This window comes from Gymnoscopelus microlampas (genome assembly GCF_963454915.1).
Source record: "Gymnoscopelus microlampas genome assembly, chromosome: 3".
In the NCBI taxonomy this organism is placed as follows: Eukaryota; Metazoa; Chordata; class Actinopteri; order Myctophiformes; family Myctophidae; genus Gymnoscopelus; species Gymnoscopelus microlampas.
Genome location: NC_139940.1, coordinates 49,609,001 through 49,630,232, shown reverse-complemented (window position 1 = coordinate 49,630,232; position 21,232 = coordinate 49,609,001). Strand labels below are relative to the sequence as shown.

General features: G+C 44.2%; 1 protein-coding gene across 3 annotated transcripts in view; it reads right to left on the bottom strand.

Annotated features, from left to right (window-relative positions):
- The window catches only part of LOC311042419 (receptor-type tyrosine-protein phosphatase U-like), a 191,648-nt gene that overhangs the window by 129,000 nt on the left and 41,416 nt on the right, over positions 1-21,232 (bottom strand). For all 3 annotated transcript variants that reach the window (XM_084053137.1, XM_084053138.1, XM_084053139.1), the window contains exon 2: positions 18,756-18,887. In XM_084053137.1, the coding sequence (XP_083909263.1) occupies positions 18,756-18,887 (132 nt within the window). The remainder of the gene's footprint in view (positions 1-18,755; positions 18,888-21,232) is intronic.

Sequence of the window (21,232 nt, the reverse complement as noted above, 5' to 3'; positions counted from 1 at the left end):
AAGGGATATACATTTTCTGTGGCCAGTTGAAAAGGTAAGAAAAGCGTGGATCTTTTGATGAGAATGGTATTCACATGCTGTTCGAAGGCAAGGGCCATCGCGGTTGTAATGTGTTTTCTCTGGGCGAGGTACCGTGTGTGTTTACAAACGATCGGACAAGCGATCATAATAAATATAAATTTTCTGTGACCAGTTCAAAGGATAAAAAAATAAATTGCTGGCAGTGGGCAAACACAGCCAGAATTAAGTCTGGCAGTGAAAGAGTTAATGAGAGATAGCCTGGCAAGGCAGTCATAATCTGAATGTTTATTGAGTGATTGAAGAATGAATTATAAACATTAATGGATGCAGGCTGGTGTGTGCTGGATGGTTATATCTACGATCTCCCGGTGGCCCAAATAAATCCACAGCGTGAAGAATCGCAGCTGCGCTGGGCACAGGTTTGGACTGTCAGGTTTATATCCTTAACCCAGGTTGCACATAACTCCATAGGACACGCTAGTGTATACGTTTGCAGACCTCACTGTCCATGAAAAGTCACCAGTGGCACCAACTCCCGAAAATGCTCTCGCATAAGCACTCGTATATTTTGAAAATAGTCATCTTTAAACTCACAACGCGTCGCAACAAGTTGTGAGCTTGTAGATCTTTTTTTTTTAATATTTGTTTTGGGGCTTTTATGCCTTTATCGATAGGACAGTAGGCTGACAAGAAATAGGGAGAGAGATGGGGAGTGACATGCAGCAAAGGCCGTCGGAATCGGGACTCGAACCAACAACACACCATCAGGTTACATTGAGCCTAGGTAGCGGTCCAGGCCCAGATCTGCAATCTTATCTGAATGACTGTCAAAGCAGTTTGTTTAAATGAGTGAATGATTAAGCACCTACTGTAACTTGTAACATTGCAAATAGGCACTTAGAAATAAATTAGGCGTGCACGTCCATGATGTATGCCTTTATAAAATGTTATATTTTCACAGGGATTATTTATTAGTGTGTGATATACATTTTGGAGTGGATACACGTGTCCAGATGCCTGTCAGACGGACAGACAATGCTGCTCCGCAGGTCTACGATGGAACAAACAGGTGCAGCCAAAGTCTACACAACCTAAGACCTGACGTGAGATCTGAGCGGGCCGTACGCTGAAGTTAGATGTCACGATAGATTGATAATGCCGAAAATTGCTGTGATCTCGCCGCCCGCCTAATATTTGGTCTACATCACTTTGAACCACAAACCATGGACCACATCATGAGCTGTAGCTACGCTCCACAATGTACTGGAGTTGACCTGGCCGAATCAAATGCCGCTGCACTAGCCTGCGCCAACCACTGGAAAGACGTGATATAGAAGATGGCCGGACACGAAGAAGAAAATCACTTTGATATATGAGGTCCACTGCGTGTAAATATGTAGATACATTGTTGTTATTTTTGTTGATCTCTCTCTCTCTTGCCCTTTCTACTTCTTAAATAACAAAAACACAAAAACTAATTTCACCCACTGATGTGACAATAAAGTGGATTCTGAATAAAGTTGATTGTGAACAGTGTTGTAATGTATGTGGGGCATTGGAGCGCTGCTCTGTAAAGACCCTCCCTGGGGCTTCACTGCAGTACCTGGTGCCTCAGGCCTTCATCCCAGTTAGCAGGCTCTCCAGAGCCCTCATCTCTGACAAGGGTCCAGAGCTGTCTCCAAAACATACATATCTTCCCATCCTCAGTGACGGTATGCAGATAAAATACTCATACCGTACATGACCTGCCTATATACCCAGTACAAACTAACTGCATAACAGGTTTCTTGTACCTCATAAATTGTCGTATTCGTAAGTGATGTTCTGATCCACCGTGAACCGACCCCTGTATGAACCTCTCTGCTATGAAGCTAAATGAAAAACTGCATTTACTGGTATCTTCTGTCTCATCTCCTGCCTCTATGCAGCCCCGATGGAAGCAGAGGAAATGGTACAAAATATTCCCTGTATCCCCTTTCTAATTGTAGAGACAAATTTAAAACAAATGGTGTTATCCATTTCTCTGTTAATGTCACAATGGATATTTATCCTGATGTATGTCTTTCACTGAGGTGCAGCAGAGACAGACAGACAGACAGACAGACAGACAGACAGAGCAGCATCATGTGTGAGACACTCAGAGCAGTGGGGTGGGGTGATTCATGGGGGTGGTGTTGGGGGGTGTTGAGTTGTGTGATTAGATTTTCATTAGCTCCTCGTTATCAGTGCCTGATCCCATTAACATGTCAGCATGGTGACATGGTCCTGTGGTAGCCTGGCGGGGACACCAAGGGCAAGCACGCATATTAACGCCGGGACGGACCGCCACTCGACCATCTATCGGTACAGACCGCAATTCTGTATAATTGTCACACTACTGCACATTAAATATATTTGTTGTCTCCATGGGTCCATTCAAACGTCTTACAGATTTAATTGCATGGCCTCAGGCAGATAACTTGACATCTTAGAATCGATGGTGATAAATCAGTATAATAAGACACTCAACCGAAACAACCCTACAGTATATGCAATCTCTCCCTCTCTCTCCTGTTCCCTATACAAAATTGAATACAATATCCGCAAACCCACTCGTGCACATCCTCATACTCAGTCTATAAGAGTCTGTCAGGACAGGTGTCAACAGCCTCACTAGTTTTGGTAATTGTCTCACTTGTTTGTTCAAATCTTCAGCAGTGCCATCAGCCAAGTTGTCCACACACACCATTTTTCCCAGCACTCTAAAGTACCAATAAACTGTGCCTGTGTTTTCCCTGGTGGATGGAGGCGCACATGCTTACAGTCCTGACACTCCAGGCTGTCATAAAGCACTCCTCAGCTTCCCTCTGCATATTTACATTGGGGGCATAGGGGGGTGTAAGTGAGCACCACCCTTATTGGTGGTACATTTTTTAGGTGGAAAGAAGGCTGCTGCCCACCGCCTCACAGAAGGACTTTGGGGGAGGCTGACAGATGGACGGATGCCAAACCCGGGGCTGAGACGAGGCCACAGCCCCGGCCCAGATGACATAAATCTGAGACAGACATTGATAGGGTGCAGAGTCATCACAATGACAGGCATGAGGCTGGGGGGGGCAGGGGGGAGGCGGGAAGCCGGGGGGCCGGCATTTTGCCCATTCCCAGAGGTGTAACGTCACGTGTTTGTGATTAAGTGTCAATCTCTGTTTGGAGCGCCGTGCTCTGTCTCAATTAGAGATACTCATCACACTGTCGTCTAACACCTGACCTTGGCCTCCTGTCTGGTTCAATGCACTTCTCTTTTCAGGAATAATTACAAACCATTGCAAACACTCTAATTACTTGTTTATTTCAGGGATCAAACCTGTGACCATCGAGCTACTGTACAGACTACAGAGCGGCCACTCTAACCACCCGGCCACAGCATTAACAGACTGAGAATCTAAAATAATGGAGCCTTGCCAATAAAACATCAGTGAAAAATTAAGCAACGAAGGCGCACACAATACACACCGTTTGTTCCAGCACACAGAGAGATGGATGTATACAATATTCACTGAACCTTCATGATGTTTCATGAGGGTACCAATATGGCACGGTGCCATAAACACTATTAAGTGGCTTTGGCTGCCGATTGATCACAAGCACCTGCTGTGGGATAACGAACACCTGATGTTTGTCTGGATGGCTGTGTGGGGACATAAAGGACCACTAGGAATACTGCCACTAGAATTAAACTAGAAAATAGCTTTCCAAATACAGACCTACAGATGCATAAACAACCGCAGACCACAACACTTTGCTGCATTAGACTGTAGCTTATTACACTGATGAGGGCTGAAAATCTTAAATGGTTATTATCTTTTCTCCTCCATGGTGGGTGAAAAAACAAAAACAAAACAACAAACAACCCGTACAGCTGAGGAAATTGTGTATTGTGAGGACAGAGGAACACTTTGAAGCATTTCTTTCTTCCCAGACCATGAAAATGTTTTTCTGCCTTTGTTTTTATTTTGTTTAACCTCCTATCGATCGTTACCTCGGCCAGCCGCGAGACCTGTGAATAATTTCCTCCACGGCGCCTCTCTGTGGTGTGACATCCTCTCCCTGATGGGGGGGGGGGGGGGCTAGTGCAGAATCCAGTAAGCCAGTCAGGCAACCAATCAGCCAGCCAGCCTGTGTACTTTTGTATGTCCCTGAGGACACAACTCTTCCAGTAAAAACATTGGAAAGTAATTACAACAGGCAGAGGGAAGACAAACTTTCTCTCCTTATTCCTCCTCAGCCCTTTCTGTGTTTAGTCCATTGCTTTCTCACTCGGTCTCTTTCTACGTCCTTCTCTTTCAATTCCCGCCTTGTGGGAATTAATTAGAGACGCTCATAGACGAGGGACTAGGCATCATCTAGTATGGGGACGTCTGTCCTCTGGCAGGGTGCTGGCTGCTCCAACAGAGATGATACGATGGCTGTGGTGTGATGTTGTGGGCTGTGAGGAGCCCTATTGAATCCGGCAATACATTTTACACACAATGGTGCAACAGAATGTCATTGACTTCATCTGCACTGCAGTGTGGATCACACCCTACAACAGTATAAGATGCTAATGAAGAAAGCAATGGGTTGGATCTACAAATTAAATAATGTAAGTGTTGGCTTTCTATTGTACAATGTGTTCTGTAAATACTTACAGGCCAGTGAGCCATGAGGGAAGCTTTTTACAAAGTGATGAATCTACACAATGCCAACGTCACACTTTCCAGACAGATAACTTGAACATAATCAATAAATCACAAGGCACAAACCCCTCCACTTCTTCCTTTTTTTCTCTCCCAAACAACGTAGCTTTTAGCATCTCGGGGGACAACCCACACTCCACATCTAGTTCTCTTCCGCTTGCTCTTTGTCTGTCAGTACTTTTATCTGCGCCTTGTGCTCATAAAAGGATCAGAAACTGTCAACTGTCAGACGCTGAAGAGAGAGAGAGAGCACTGTGCCCACATTCAGAGAGCTTGACAGTGAGCACTTCTAAAAAGCTCTGCCAAGCTCCAGCCTAAAGGGAGCTCCTGCTCGCTGGGCGCCCCTCCCTGCCTGCAGACACAGAAAGGGGCACAGAAAGGGGGCCAGAGAATCCAACAATTTGCCGCCAGGTAAGGAGCCATGAGGAATGCTGTTCAGATTTTTCTTTTTTATGAAGGTGAGGAACCATTTCAATTTGTTCAAAGCTTTAATCACTTGGGGAAGCTGCATATTGGAACAGATAAAAACATTCTAAGAGGGTTGAATGGGCAAAGTGTGGTGGTACTTCAGGTCATTCTAACCATTTTGATGGATTAACCTTTTTAAACCTTTGCTCATCCTAGGGAGCATTACAGTCATTCAGTTAAGTCCATTCATACAACAATCACACACTTACAGTATAGGCAGCCAATGAGCAGCTCTGTATGTAGCAATCTGGGGCTATGTGCGTTGCTCAAGAGCTCCACAGCAGTAAGTGGGAATTGACAGTATTACTCTCCCACACACCATCTTCTTACAAAATCTCACCGCTAGAAGGTCCTGGGTTCGATTCCCGCCGGGGATGCTGTGGGCGCTGGGGGCGTGTACTCTCCTCCGCGTCATCAGTGCCCATACCCTAGGATGGGTTAGCGAAAGGGCCTTGTGGAGTTTGCATGTTCTCCCTGTGTCCCCTATGGTAGGGGGTAGGTACCCTCACAAAAGACATGCAATAATCCTGGTCTCTATACTGCCTCCCCCTGGTCAGCTGGGGCGCCTGATGGAGGGGAAAGGAACTGTTTGGAATAACATGTTCATTCCACGCGTTACGTCCAACCGGGGAAATTCCCCCCTGTCAGGTGACACGAAGCGGCTTGCTAGCTCCTCATGCATTGAAGGAGGCATGAGCTCAGTTCTGGGCTCTCCCTAAGCTGGCAGAGGGAGAGTAGCGCCCAGGATTACATACGCAATTGGCACTGGGTGAAAAAATTGGTTACAAACTTGTGGATTAAAAATTTAGATTAAAAAAAAAAAAAAAAAGCAGGAATTGTGGGGAGAGGGAAAGGGCAGTGGAGATGGTTAAACAACAAGGATTTCTGAACATAAAAGCAGCATAGGGAATAAAGTTGACACATCCCTGGTAGCCAGACACTTTAATTTAGTCGTCCATGATTTATGTTCTCTTAAATTTCAAGGTATAGAAGTGGTAGATCATTTTAAAAGGCTGGAGACAGGGACTGCTTCCAGCAACAGAGGCAAGCAGCTTGGATCGACACATTACAAACTGAGAGTCCACATGGTTTGAATGAGGAATTTCTGTTCTGTTGATTCTTATGATTAATCTAGGTCCATATTGCTATTTCGATTCTTATTCAGATTTCTTCAAGCACATTTCACTATGTTCTCTGAAAAAAAGATTACAAAATATTCAATAGTCACATAGCTCTTAATGAATTGACTTTGTCATGCTAATTGTCCCCATTACTGTAGAATCCTGTTTCGTACATAGTTGATTTATTTTGTTTTTAGTGTTTGACCTAATCATACACATTAAAGCAATTTAGGCTTACTCAGCACAGATAATGTTTTATGTTTTGGTGTAATAATTTTTAAGCATCTTCATGTTTTGTAACTGGAATGTGGTTCTTAATATATATTTCCTTATTTTGCTATTGTTAGTGTATGTTTCAGTTATTGGTCATTCAGCTTTATATTCATTGTCTTTCAGTTTGTAACACATGTCATTGTTTAGCTGATTGTTATTAGATAAGGAGAGTCCCTTATGGAGCCTTCATTCACACTTCTATTGTGTAATTATGGATTCTCATTGCCTATTGGTGATTGGTCATCATAGTCTATAAAAAAACATTTCAGTTTGTTGTGATTATTATGCTGACATTGTTATTTTTGCCCTCAATAAATAGAAGATGATGGATTTGTGAGCGTTGCGATTCTGTTTGTTTTGCAAGATGGCACAAAACCTCTGCCCAGCTCCGTGTGCCAACTCATTCTGTTGGCTACAGGGAGATACAGTGGCTAGGCCAGCGCAATGAATTTCATTCGACAGCAGTCTGGAAAACATGCCCAGGGATATGTCCTGCTTATAAGCACGCACGCACGCGCGCGCGCGCGCGCGCGCACGCACGCACACACACACACACACACACACACACACACACAAACACACACACACACACCCCCTCCTGTTGCTGTCTCTTTTGTCTCATCACATGTTCAGTATGCAACATTCTTCCTTTCCTTCCAGTGGTATAAACTTGGTAAACAACACTGCGGTTCTGTTCTTTCAGCTCACAGTCTCAACACAACAGTGAGCTGTAGTGGGGATCAACCCTGACTGTCTGGCTGCATTCAGGAACTCTTCTCGACCAGTTACAAGGCCAGAAAGAGAGTTTGTTCACCTTTCATTCTGCATTTTATTGTTACAGACGCTTTATGCATTACTGTATACTTCATGCTTCTAAATGTGTGAAGTGGTTTAAGCCTGGCTGCTGCTTTGAAGTGTTCCTCTGGTGATCTCTGTGCTGTAAGGAGGGTTAGAGACCCGTTAAGGCCGTGGAAACAGGATTAGTCTGCTGGTCCCGCTCCCTAATTAATTGTCAGGGTGTTTGGGCTAATAAATCTTGGTTATATGGCCCTCTAATCAGAGCAGGAACATTAAACAGGCCATGCTTTTCTGGAATCAAGCTCCCAGATATGTAGGGGGAATATCTGCTTTACTTTTTACTAAGATAGGCCAGCATATTTGATATGCAGAAAGCCGGGCATTGTTTAAGATTAGTGCCTAATGCACAAGCTATATTCTGCTGCAAGCTGTTAGATTTTTAAAATGTCTTTGTCTTTATTCTATAATATATGCTGGCTGGAGAATAGAATGTCAGGAAATGTCAGGAAGGATTGAGACGAGTCGTCTCGCTGCAGAGGTTCAGCAGAGTGGCTACGCATCGTAGTGTAGCTTGGTTGTCACGGTGACGGTCAGACACATTGACACATTTAAGTCAGACAAGGGGCTCTCCTGCCCAGAGCCAGACATGTCTGCAGCTATGAGCATAGAGCAGAAGAGCAGTGATGTCCAGCACACTGTGTGTGTGTGTGTGTGTGTGTGTGTGTGTGTGTGTGTGTGTGTGTGTGTGTGTGTGTGTGTGTGTGTGTGTGTGTGTGTGTGTGTGTGTGTGTGTGTTTTTGGTGAAAACAAGCTATATTCAATTGCAGATAACTACAGAACGGACCGATCGCGGTTACAAAGTTTTGCGCATATATATTATTGTATCGTTTCATATGCGCTTTTTTGAAGGGGTGTCTGCAGGGTCGGGTCTGTAAAATCTCGGAAATAATTGGGTTTGGGAACAAATTTCACCTGTCCAATTAGGGTCCGGGTCCGAAAAAAAAGAAAAGTCGGAACGGGTCGGAACCGGACGAAATTGTCACGCGTCCACTAGGGTTTGGTTTTGTTATTTGAAAAAAATCTCGTAACAGGTCGGAATCGAATTTGATTTCAAAGGTCCATTTCGGTTCCGATCCGTTTCTTTTTGGACCCGTGCAAAAAGCAGATCACATCACACATGGTCCCCGCCCCCTCAAAGACAACACATAACACATTAGTGCACGATAAGACTCTGGGGTCTGATATAATCTTCACCACCAACATCAGTGTCTGTTAGAAACGTAATCCTCATCATAATTATCATCATTCATGAGAAAGTGTCACTTTTTGTTAAATATAGTTTTTGGGAATATTTTCATTTAGAGTATATGATAGGACAGTGGAGACAGACAGGAAACAGGGGAGACAATCAGGGAGTGACACGTAGCAAATCCACCGCTGGGCTTGGGAATTGAACCTGGGACACGATGTCAGACATAAAAGCCTATGAGGTACGTGGCTTAACCACTTGGCCATCAGAGCCCCACTTTTTAGAATGTAATCCTTCCCACAAGTTGGACTTTCCGAATTCCCAATTTTCAGAATCACCAGAGTATAAAAGGATATGAGTTTCCTCTGAAGTTATGATTATGGGTTTTTTCAACTGCTCCCTGCAGAGCCCATTGGCTCTCAGCAAGGTAACAGGGAAGGCGTCCCACACTGTGGTGGGAGCTGGAACTTCATAATTATACTGTCAACATAAAATTGATGCAGGGTTTCCACATTTCAGTAAGCTGGTTTCAAAAGTGCCATAAAGTGACACGAAATGAACAAAAATAATTGTCACAGCATCACTCCTTCACTCAGTTTCCCTACATAAAATACATTATACAACAAATATGACAACAGGAAGTGTATGAGTGCATGGGTGTTCATGAGAGCGAGGTTAATTTGCGTTTCCTGAGAGGTGCCTGTGTGTCGTTCCCATCCTTCACATATGAACAACACTTATGGTGGAGCAAATGACTTCAGACAGCTCTCTGTACAGAACTCCCTGCAGTCATTAGTTGTAACAGTCTGGGAGTGTTCCTACCAGCACTCCCACACTGTTCAGCCTTGAGTCGCAAGCGATTCAACTTGTCAAATCGCAAGCAGTAGGTTACAACGCATTTCTGATAACACACACATATTGCAAATCTGCGTAACATGTACCCTTATATTCTCTCTCTCTCTCTCTCTCTCCCTCTCCCTCTCCCTCTCTCTCTCTCTCTCTCTCTCTCTCTCTCTCTCTCATCGTTTTCCAGAGTGCACATTCTCTGTCCATCTGTCCTTATGGAGTTCTAGTGTCGGCGTTAGTAAGGCTCCTTGGCTCCTCCTACATACAATCTCCTCAGAGCTATTCCTGTCTGCTCAGCGCTGACAGCTGGAGGATTGATTCCCATGTCAAGTCTATCACCTCCCATCCAACTGTTCTGCTCTGTCATAGGAGGAGAGGAAGAGGAGTGTGTCTGAGCCTTCGTCTGAATTACAGATTGTTAAAACACACATAAGGACGAGGGGAGTGGGGACGGGGGGCTGCCAGTTATCGTCACACAGAGGACAACTTTTCTCTTATGTTTGTTTTTATACGATATTAACCCAGTCATCTATCATTCCTCTCTTTGTGAATTCGTTTTTCCACACTGTATTTAAAAGCTACATTCAAGCTATAGTCAAGCTTCAGCGCTGATAGAATGCACTCTTTAACAATACATCACTTAAAGCAGGCAAATGGCCCAGGGTTAATAACAGCTCCACCATCCAGCTCTCAACCCATCTCCGCTCAAAAAACCCACTCGTCATTGCAATTCATGATGCTGAGTGCAAAAGCTTGACCTATAATTTCTGCCAAAGGAAAATTTCTAATAGGATGTGACCTTTCTATTCTAGTCTAGTCTAGTCTTTCTGTGCCAGCAGATTCTCTGTCAAGCTCCCGTACAACGCTACTTGGAACACAGAGGAGTTATTGAGCTGAGGCGAGTCGGTGACTAATTGCGTCCCTTTACATCTTTGTTTTCAGCTAACTTCACTGTAAGCCATTCATACAAATCTAATTTAAAAGGCAATGGGCTTATCATACGTATTAATAGGAGAATAATAAAGATTGGTGGAGGTTGAGAAGCTAATTATCCCTACTGGTTAAACGCATGGACATTCACAGAATACTAATAATTTTGGCACATTATGGAGCAGCCATTTTGTCACTCTGTCATCTCTTAATATAATCTGTGAAAATGCAGTGTAAAAATAAACCTCCTCTCATTACTTCACATATCACACAGCATGTTCTATTTATTCACACTCATAAAACCCATTTCCACTTCTTCCTATTTCCTTGCTCATCAGCTCACAGAGTGGGTAATGTCATAAGGAGCCACTGAGGAGCGATGGACGGGAGAACAGCCAAGACATTCGCCGCTAGTAAAGAGCTGGCAGATGTACAGAGTGCTTTATAGCCAGACACACTCCAGCCACAGCGCTCCAGGGAAAATAAACGACGACTAGCCCAGGACGGAGCATTGTGGACCGCTGAGACCTGATAATATATTGCTTATTGTGTATAATTCAAACACCCATCCATCTCCGGCCAGCCGTTCTGCTTGCATCAGGCCTTTTCCCATTCATTATAATATCAGTTAACACGATTATATGCAAATAGCTCCACCCAGAAGCCATGCCTACTTATCAATTACCCTGACAGTGTGTTGTGCAGAAAAGAGTTATTATGGTAATACCAGAGAATTAGATTGTACCTGAGATGAGGTGAGAAAATGAGGATAGCACTGCAGGAGGGAAATAGATAAGAGAAAGACCTTACACTGGAAGAACACGCACGCACGCACGCGCACGCACACACACACACACACACACACACACACACACACACACACACACACACACACACACACACACACACACACACACACACACACACACACACACACACACACACACACACACACACACACACACACACACACACACACACACACACACACACACACACACACACACACACACACACACACACACACACACACACACACACACCTAAATTTGAATGGCCCTCATTTATCAAACCAAAACCAAAAAACAGGCGTACGGCGAGATCATTGTCTAACAATTTCACAGGCATCTGTACACATGTATCCACTCCAAAATGTATATCTAACACACTAATACATAATCCATGTGAAAATATAACATTTTAAAAAAGGCATACATGGACGTGCACGCCTATTTTATTTCCAAGTGACAATGACAAGCATAGCCTATTTGCAATGTTATAGGCTAAGTTAGGTGCTTAATCGTTCACCCTTTTAAAGTGCTTTAACAGTCATTCAGATAAGATTGCAGATCACAAGCACTTATGCGAGAGCATTTTCGAGAGTCGGGACCGGCGCCGCTATTATCTTTTCATGGACAGTGAGTTCTCCAAACTTATATACAGACGCTACTTCCTCTGGAGTTATGTGCAACCTGCGTCCAGACCCTATTAATGACGTTTAGGACACAAGAAACACAATCCTGTTGTTTTTGTGTTTAATCTGTGTTTTTAGATATTTTTGAAAACTTTGAAAGTCGGATGACGAGAATCGCGTCATCATTTTGGTCTCACTTTCTTTCCGGACTACATGTTGTCTCAGTCTGACCAACCCCACAGACAGCCCATGGTGTGTCTCCCAAAGAGTTCAATCAGCCTTTCTTTCCCCTTCCTCAGTTGTACAATAGCGTCTGTAAACACTCTACTCCAGTGGCTCAGAGCACTTCATGGAGGAACACTAACACAACGGATATTTATTTGAACCATAAAACACAGAAGAACAGCTCCGGTGCAGAGAAAACAGCCTGAAATCATGCAGGACACAGCCTGGATGGTTACTTTAGAGAGTAAGTAGCCTAAACTGTATGCCAACTTGACATAATAATCTAATGTGTAATTGTACTTGATTGCTTTAATGTGAGAGATTAACAAAGTTAGGCTAGTAAACGATGTGCTATCATGTGTAGTTCAGTGCCTGAGGTAAGGTAGTTTAAGGTAGTTTTCATGGCAAGATCCCAGTTGACGCAGCCCACGCACCCCATTCTTCTTTACATTGTATCGTTCAACAGCTAGTCAAATGCACACAAGTGCACACAAGTGGTTTAGCCTGCAGTTTCCACAGTGTGCCAAATGCACACACAGTTGGGCTTGCAAGTAGGAAGTGCGTGTGTGTGTGTGTGTGTGTGTGTGTGTGTGTGTGTGTGAGTGTGTGTGTGTGTGTGTGTGTGTGTGTGGCTAAACAAACACACAGTTTCCACAGTGTGCCAAATGCACACACAGTTGGGCTTGCAAGTAGGAAGTGCGTGTGTGTGTGTGTGAGTGTGTGTGTGTGTGTGTGTGTGTGTGTGGCTAAACACACAGTTTCCACAGTGTGCCAAATGCACACACAGTTGGGCTTGCAAGTAGGAAGTGCGTGTGTGTGTGTGTGTGTGTGTGTGTGTGTGTGTGTGTGTGTGTGTGTGTGTGTGTGTGTGTGTGTGTGTGTGTGTGTGTGTGTGTGTGTAGTCAGACGCGGACATGACAGGCAGCGAGGCAGGCGGGGGAAACTCTTTCTTATTGGAATTCATGTCCTAAAATCGGGGCGTTTTGAGAATATTTAAGGGCGTGTCATTTAAATGATGGTCAGTCGGTTTCAGCCGTCAGATTTATCAAACCACAGACGATTTGTACGCTAGGATTGGCTGTATAAGATTGTTTGATAAATCACACGTGGACGTCGTCGTCCGCTGATTCCTGAACTCGGATTTAAGCTGGTTTCTACGTTGCATTGATAAATGAGGGCCAATGTCTCTGACTTCACCCTAGCAGGCTCTGAGTCTCAGACAGACAGACAGACAGACAGACAGACAGACAGACATACAGATGAACCTCTATTGAGCCCCATGGGGGGGATCACTGTTATTGTAACAAATGGATTGTAAATGATCCTCTACTCACACCCCTGCTGTCTAATGAATAGCTGCTCCATTACCTCGCCATTGAAAATGAGGTGAAACCATTTGTAAGCCTCGTAGCAGAATGGATGAAGGTTTCTGACGAATGGGATGTGCACCGCAATGTGACGCATTGTTAGTTTGACAATCAGTTCTTCCTGGCGAGCGACACTGTTGTGCGATGGAGAATAAATCAGGCTTTGATGTAGCACGGCGACTTATCTGGGTAGTGAAATTCAAGGACTCCTGTATGTGGTTATTTGGGCTGCTTGGTAGACACTGTGCAGCGTGTGCACAATTATTTTATGATCGCCTCAAGGACCGTCCACCGTTTCCCAGATCGTCCCTCTCAATTGTGAGCCCAGGACACACGTGGCATCACAGTAACAAACAGATGGTAGTTGGTTCCCGCTCCCAAAGGAGAGACCGCCCCCCCAAGCTAAGTGCTCAACCTTTCAATGAAAGCCAAGTGTTCACTAGAGAGCTGAGCCTTCCAAGCAGCAAGTCAGCCAGTAGGTAATGATATAAATGCAACAATATGACCTGTAAGAACAAATATATGTTCACCAGACCCTAATTTGAAATTAGTAATTTCCATGTAGAATTTCAATGAACGAGCACAACTCTGAACTTTAATTTCCTTGAGTAAAGAGACACTTTGACACTGATTATCATATCAGTTGACTCGGCTGTAGAAAATCCTACATTGACAAGAATTATCAAAATAAAAAACCCTTTTTCTTCCCAGGCGCACATGCGGAGACATTCATGAATGAATTACAAGTTGTTAAACTGCTGTTATCAAACTGCTGTTGACATCCTCCCTTGTAAAAAAAAACCCTAGTTGTCCCTGCAAAGTGACACTAATTAGAAAGACACTGCAGCCAGGAGGGGCTGTATTACCATATCTAGCTTGTGTGTGTTTGTACACACGCACGCACGCACGTGTCTCGCTTGAGATACAAACTAAACAAAATCAGCTGCAGACTAAAAACATCAGTAACTGATAGAAGTCACCCTGCTCTGGAAACCAATCGCTGACTAGTTTGCCTGCTGTAACTCTCATTAATGTTCACCTCATAGAACGCACGCTGGGCAAGACCTGGGATGTTGGTTGTCTAGGAAGTTGACAACCGGAAATGGTTGAATTTGGCGGAGGTACCGCCCAAGGAAATGACGTTGATGCTTTACAAATCTGTTAACATTCTCTGTGAATGAAACGAGTGTTGTGATTGGTCAAAAAATATAGTTTCCGGGGGAAACGGAAATTCTACCCACTCAGGACTTCCTAGACACTCGCTGCTTTAGGTCGTGACCAGGCTCTTCTTTTCGCAGATGAGTGAGGCTGGGACCGAGGCTACATAGAAGGAGGATTGTTACCCTAAAAAAAAAGAAAAAGAAAAAACATTTGAAGTGCTTGGTTGAAGTGAACAAGAGTTTGAGAGAACTTTGCTTTCAAACTTTTATACAGGGCCACTGCAAATATGAAATAGCTTCTCATTTAGCAGGGGCTAATGAGTCCCCCAAAAGCAAGACAAAAAATCCTCTCAGGCAACAAGACATAAAGCTGGTTTATTACCCCTCTAGGAATAGGAGCATGGCCACCACCAGCTAGAGTAAACTACACACCCTGTTATCTTATCTCTAATTTACTTTATCAATGGGGGCTTTTAGCCTTGCAGCACAGGCCAAGCTTTTCACATAAAACTGATGTTATTGGGTCATTATATTAAGGTTTACTCTGCTGAGACGGAGTTCAAGCTCCATCTATTTGCCTGCTTCCCTCAGGTCTCGACACGCACCCTCACTCCACACAGGAGCAGTCCTTCTTTTCCAAAACATGTCCCCCCAAGACAAACAGTGTGCAATTAGCCTGTTATTTCATCATTTCAGGGAGACAGCACATTATTTCCAAACAGGTGAGGAGGGCTTAGTCATTCTAATGTAAAGGTTGGTCAACTAATAGGCAGCCAATGAAGGATGATATTTACACATCATTCTTCCAAAGTCTAGGAAAAAAGAAAAAGCTCTGCAGAGTGTTTTGTTTACCAGGCCTCTCTACAAATCATTCCACTTTCTTGAAAGTAGTTTTGCTGCTTGATAAAGTATCATTTATTTCCATAACATCACAAAGGCACTGATCTGCAAGACACCATGACCGCAAAGCAATTCCAAAGTTTGTACGAGAGCCTGTACTTTTTTGATGATATGCAAATGCTTTCCCTAAAATGAGGGTTGATCTCTGTTAAAGAAAATATTGGGTTTTGCATTTGTCTGAAGAAGATTGTAGATGGATGAACTGTTTTTTAATGATGATTATTTTTTACTTTGCAACTGAAATGCCTAAAATCTCTGTGTATTTTTGATCCTTACAGAAACCCTGGCCTCAAACACAAATGATTAGTTGCTATAAAACTGCTTTATTGCAAATATGCAGACTCTGACACGAAAGAACTAGCTACTCAATCACTCGGACGAGAAACATACATCCTGTTTCATCTGTTGTGAACACACACACACACACACACACACACACACACACACACACACACACACACACACACACACACACACACACACACACACACACACACACACACACACACACACACACACACACTTAGCTGCGACAGCAAAAAATTGTCCATGTGTGTATCTCTAATAAGTGGTAGGGCTGCAGTTTTTTAAATGGGAGATGGTGCACATACTGTATGTTGACTGATGGCTGCCAAGGAAATGAGGGGAAGTGGGCGTTGTAATAGAGTATTAAACCAGTGACTGTGTGTGTGTGTGTGTGTGTGTGTGTGTGTGTGTGTGTGTGTGTGTGTGTGTGTGTGTGTGTGTGTGTGTGTGTGTGTGTGTGTGTGTGTGTGTGTGTGTGTGTGTGTGTGTGTGTGTGTGTTTGTCTGGAAGCATCCGGGGGTCACAGACAATGACACACAGTGACACACGGCTGCAGAGTGGAGGCCAGGCAGGGGTTAAACACACTACTAATAAATGTCATTGTCCTCCATGGCCGACTGGTACAGACTGCTGATGATAAGATGACACAAGATGGAAGACAGGATGTGTTTTACTACATGAATTATCTGCCCTCCCTGGGTGGCCATAGCTTAGTGGATAGAGAGGCTGTCTGGTAAGCAGAACCTCCCCACCTCAATATGTGTGTCAAAGTGTGCCTGGGCAAGACACACACAACCCTAACTTACCCCCAAACACTCAACATTCTGGTGTTAAGCTTAAGGTACTTTTCCATTAGGGTTTTGAGCGTGGTACGATTCGGTACGGTAGAGAACCAGTTCTGCTGGTGTTTCCACCTCAGCCCGGTCCGGTCGTAACGATGCTGAATCGTGCTGATCAGCCTGGAAGTTCATACCAGGCTGGCCTGATTATGAGATGAGGAACCGGCTTAGATGGGAGGGGTCAAATGACGTAGGTAATCACTGATTGGCTAAACTACACATGGAAGGGTTGTGTTGTTTACCAGCGTTGTCAAGGCAGTCTTTCAGTGGGATCACAGTAGCTGAGCGCTGCTTTTCGTCTTCGCAGCTTTTCTCATTTCTATTTCAAGTTATGGCATAAATAATCCAGTGGTCAGTGGAGGACACGCAACAAGACCTTTAACGAAAAAGGAAAATAAAATGAAAAAAGGCATCTAGCCACTTTTGTATTTGGGTCTTAACACGTTTCCCATGCATGAGAAATGTAGTGTCTAATTTCTCCTGGGAGCTCCATGCTCTGCTGCTATCTCAGCTGTGTTTACTAATCTTCCCTGGATACCAATTTCTCAGCAACAGAAAGTTAATAGTGGTACACTGAAAATAGACTTATCTCATGAACACGAGCTGTCCCCTCGCACCTTGGCTGCCAAGATGGTGGATAGAGACACTCCCAGCGTGATACACAGCCCGGATTCAACACAGCAGGATTAGGAGAAAAACCAGTGCAGAATTCTGATGCAGATATACCATGAAGAAATCCAACTAAAGTAACTCAGTGAAACCTTACAGTCAATAGGAGTCACTATATATACTATATTATTATGTTATGACACTTGTCATCAGATTAATAACATGACTAACAGATTCATGATGCTTCAAGGAGCGGCCGTAGCTTAGAGAGGTCACCCGATAATCAGAAGGTCACCGGTGTTCCTCAGGGAAGCTCCATGATCCCTTGTTAAATTGTTTATTTAATTAACCGCTCTTGATTAGTGTATATTGTTATCTTCATGTTTGTCCTCCTCATCACCTCTATTAGTCTTTTTTCGTCTATTTTTGGCATCACACTTACTTGTTTTGCCACGTTAAGTTGCCAAATCAGTTACCACATTATCTGTCCTACTTGTCTACCTCTTTCGTTTCAATACCAAATCAACCTGGGAACCCATCGGTGGTGTCCCCTCTGGGAGCACCATCAATGGGGGCACCATCCGCGATTGCGTGTAGAGACCCGATGTCGGCCCGTTCATTCTCCTTCAGCCCTCCTCTTTCTGTGGGGCGTCTTTGTTTTCATTCCTACTAACAACAAACTCTACACGTTGGTAGTTGCCGACAGATTCAGCTGCGGAGCTCTGAATCTGTCTTGAGAGATTAATACCAAATGAATATGATTTTTTTATGAGCAAGAATGAGTTCTCTCTCTCTCTATGTCTGTTCCCTCGTATATACAATGAATCGTTGATGATTGATGATCCCAGTTTTGTGGTGCCAAGGTCTCTTTCAGAGTTCATTGGCTAACTGACTGGCTGGTTATGCAAGACGAAGTTCAGCATCTTAATCACTCTCCTGGACAGTTGGCATGTCTGCAGGGGTGAGGCCACCACAGCCCCTCCACAACCATACATATCTCTGTCAAAGAGCTTTTTGTCATTTTCCCCTGGTAGGGTGTTTGCAAATACGGAGCGAAGCAGAGGAGCTCCTCATAAACTATGCATGCCATCTCCTGGTGGCAGGAAATTGTGTGTTTCCATTAGCCAGAGCGAGCCTGGTTAACATCAAAGTGATGCTCGGGGTTAGCAGGAAGCAGACACCACCAGGTTGCTGCCTGATTAATGCTGATGAATTACAAATGGACGCTGGTCGTCTCAAGGTTGATTTGAGCGCTGTCACAATCTCTCTGCTGGAAGTGTCAGCCACACCACAGCCACATGAATGCATTCATCTGTCACACTGAGCGTCTGCTAAATGCCTAAATTGTAAATCGTACACTGAGGCACATTGGTGGATTTCTTAAACTCAAACAGCATCTGAGTTTCCAGTAAACAAACATGGTGGGCGTGAGCCCCCCGGCACCCACTGCTATGGATCTAGTCCAGAAGATACACTGTAAAAATAGCCAAACAAATAAATGTTAGAATACTCACCACGCAGGAGGTCAGCGCTGGCCTGAGGTGTGTTGTGCGTCCGGAACAGCTGCCAGTCAAAGTCGTCCTCCTCCCCCTGGGTGAAGTCACACAGATTGGGGTCTGAATCCTCATCGAAGGTACAGCCAGCCGCTGAGATGACACAGAGAAACAATAGCAGTTAAAGCACCAGACACATTTTATTGGACTGTGCTGAAATCATCTTTATTAGACAAAGATGATTAATAATTGGTGGTCCTGGACCACTACCCAATTACTACAAGCTCCAATAATTTGAGGTCATGCAATCTAATTGGCTAACCTCCCTCCCAGATACTTACCTTGACCTTAACCACATTAAAACCCATACAACCCCTAGACACATGACACTGATTTAAAAACTCTGCTCAGCTCTGGCTGTTTATATTATACAGTAGGTATAACACTGCTGGTTGATAATTTAATCGAAATCAAATGAAATTAATCAAATCATTATGGAAGTGACAATCTGGGAACCCATCGCCAAATAAAAAGGAAAAAAAAACGCCCTCTGCTGTTTTTTACTTGGCTCTGGGCGGAGCTGAACGGACGACCCGTGATCAGGGAAACCGGGGTTTTGGTCTGCCTTCAGCCTTTCACTTCCGGTGGTGCGACTATGTTTTCATTCCCACTAACAACATTTCTCCACGGAACACTAACACCATTTCTCCCAAAGAACATGGATCGTTTTGGTTATAACCCCACTTGTTTCTATGATGAAAGAGCAAGTTAAAATGTTACTAACTTTCCGTGGTTTTGTCGGCTGCGAGGACGCTATTGTTAAATGAGTTTCGGTTTGTTTCCAGTGGGGAACCAATGGCACACATGTAAATCCCGCCCACTACATTTGATTGGGTAAAGCGTGTCCTGCTTCCTGATCTGATGGCACGCCCACTTGTAGCCAATGTGCACGGGTTGTCAACACGGCTACCGACAGATTCAAACGCAGAGCAGAATATGTTCTTGAGAGATTGGAAGTGATAACACATTCATTGCAATATCTACCACTGAGGACACAGAGGTCATGAATTTGGGGGTTTTAGCCAACCTAAAACATAATGCCTCCAGCACAGCTGTCCACTGACAGAGGATAAAAAGACCACAGGTTCAGCTCCTCAGGTGTTAACTAACTAAATAGATTATGTATTTATTGTCTCCGCCAGGCCGAAGGCATGGCGAGAGAGTATGTTTTACCCTCCGTCCGTCCATCCGTGTGTGTGTGTGTGTGTGTGTGTGTGTGTGTGTGTGTGTGTGTGTGTGTGTGTGTGTGTGTGTGTGTGTGTGTGTGTGTGTGTGTGTGTGTGTGTGTGTGTGTGTGTGTGTGTGTGTGTGTGTGTGTGTGTGTCCGTCCTGTCTGTGTGTTACCAGCTAATCTACAGCATCGTTGGCCCGTTCGCTCCGAAACTGTGGACACACACTCCCTGGATGCCAATTCAGAACCTCTGCCTCAATTTTTTCACATGGGCCTGTTATAGCGCCACCAGGAGGCCGATTTGTGCAAAACACATCTTTTTACATTACTCCTACAGATTTTATCCAAACGTCATGCAAATCGGTACACAGTATCTCTATAGTCATGTGATCAACACGGATCTGTTCCGATTTCCCATATTCCATCCTCATTGCCTATGGTTGGCATCCAAAGTTTGCAGGATTGGTCCGTTTTGAACAAAAAGCCTCAAACTATGCACGCAACTTGCGTGAAAGTTCACACGCACATTCCCGCTAGGCCGAGGAAGAAATGCCACCCTTTTCACATTGGCCTGTTATAGCGCCACCAGCAGGTCTAATTTAGCAAAACAATTTTTTGGAACAAAATGCCTCAAATCATGAATGCAGTGTCTGATTGCCGTGAAAGACCTAAGAATAAATGGCACCCTTTTCACATTGGCCTATTATAGCGCCACCAGGAGGCCAGAATAACGTACCTGACCTGGCGGAGACCTGTGCTCCGAGGAGCACTTTTTCTAGTTTCACCTCTGTTCCCCGTCCCTTTTACTCAAGGTGGGACAGATGCCAGACAACAAACCCACATCCATTTCCCACTCCACCTTTCACCCAGACACCCATTAATAACAGCCAGCCACAAAACAACCACGGTGACATGGTACGCTCTCACCAAAAGCAATGTGCACAATGCACATACAGTACGCTCACCACTCAAACTTACAACCAATCAACTATGGGCTGTAATTACCCCTGACTCAAGTTCTGGTAAGATCAAATTATCCCACCCAATATAACATATACAAACAAGACCACACAAAGTTCAAGCATGTAGGCCCACATACAAATAGCAATACCGCTCACAGAGGGCTGGGACCCATAGGGAATGTGATGATTATTGTAATACATCAGAAGCTGCCATATTCCACGCACCAAAAAGCTAATTCTTTCAAATTGTGTTTAATAGCTGCGTTTTTTATGGCCCAGAGGCGCTGAATAATGCGGCGTTGTCT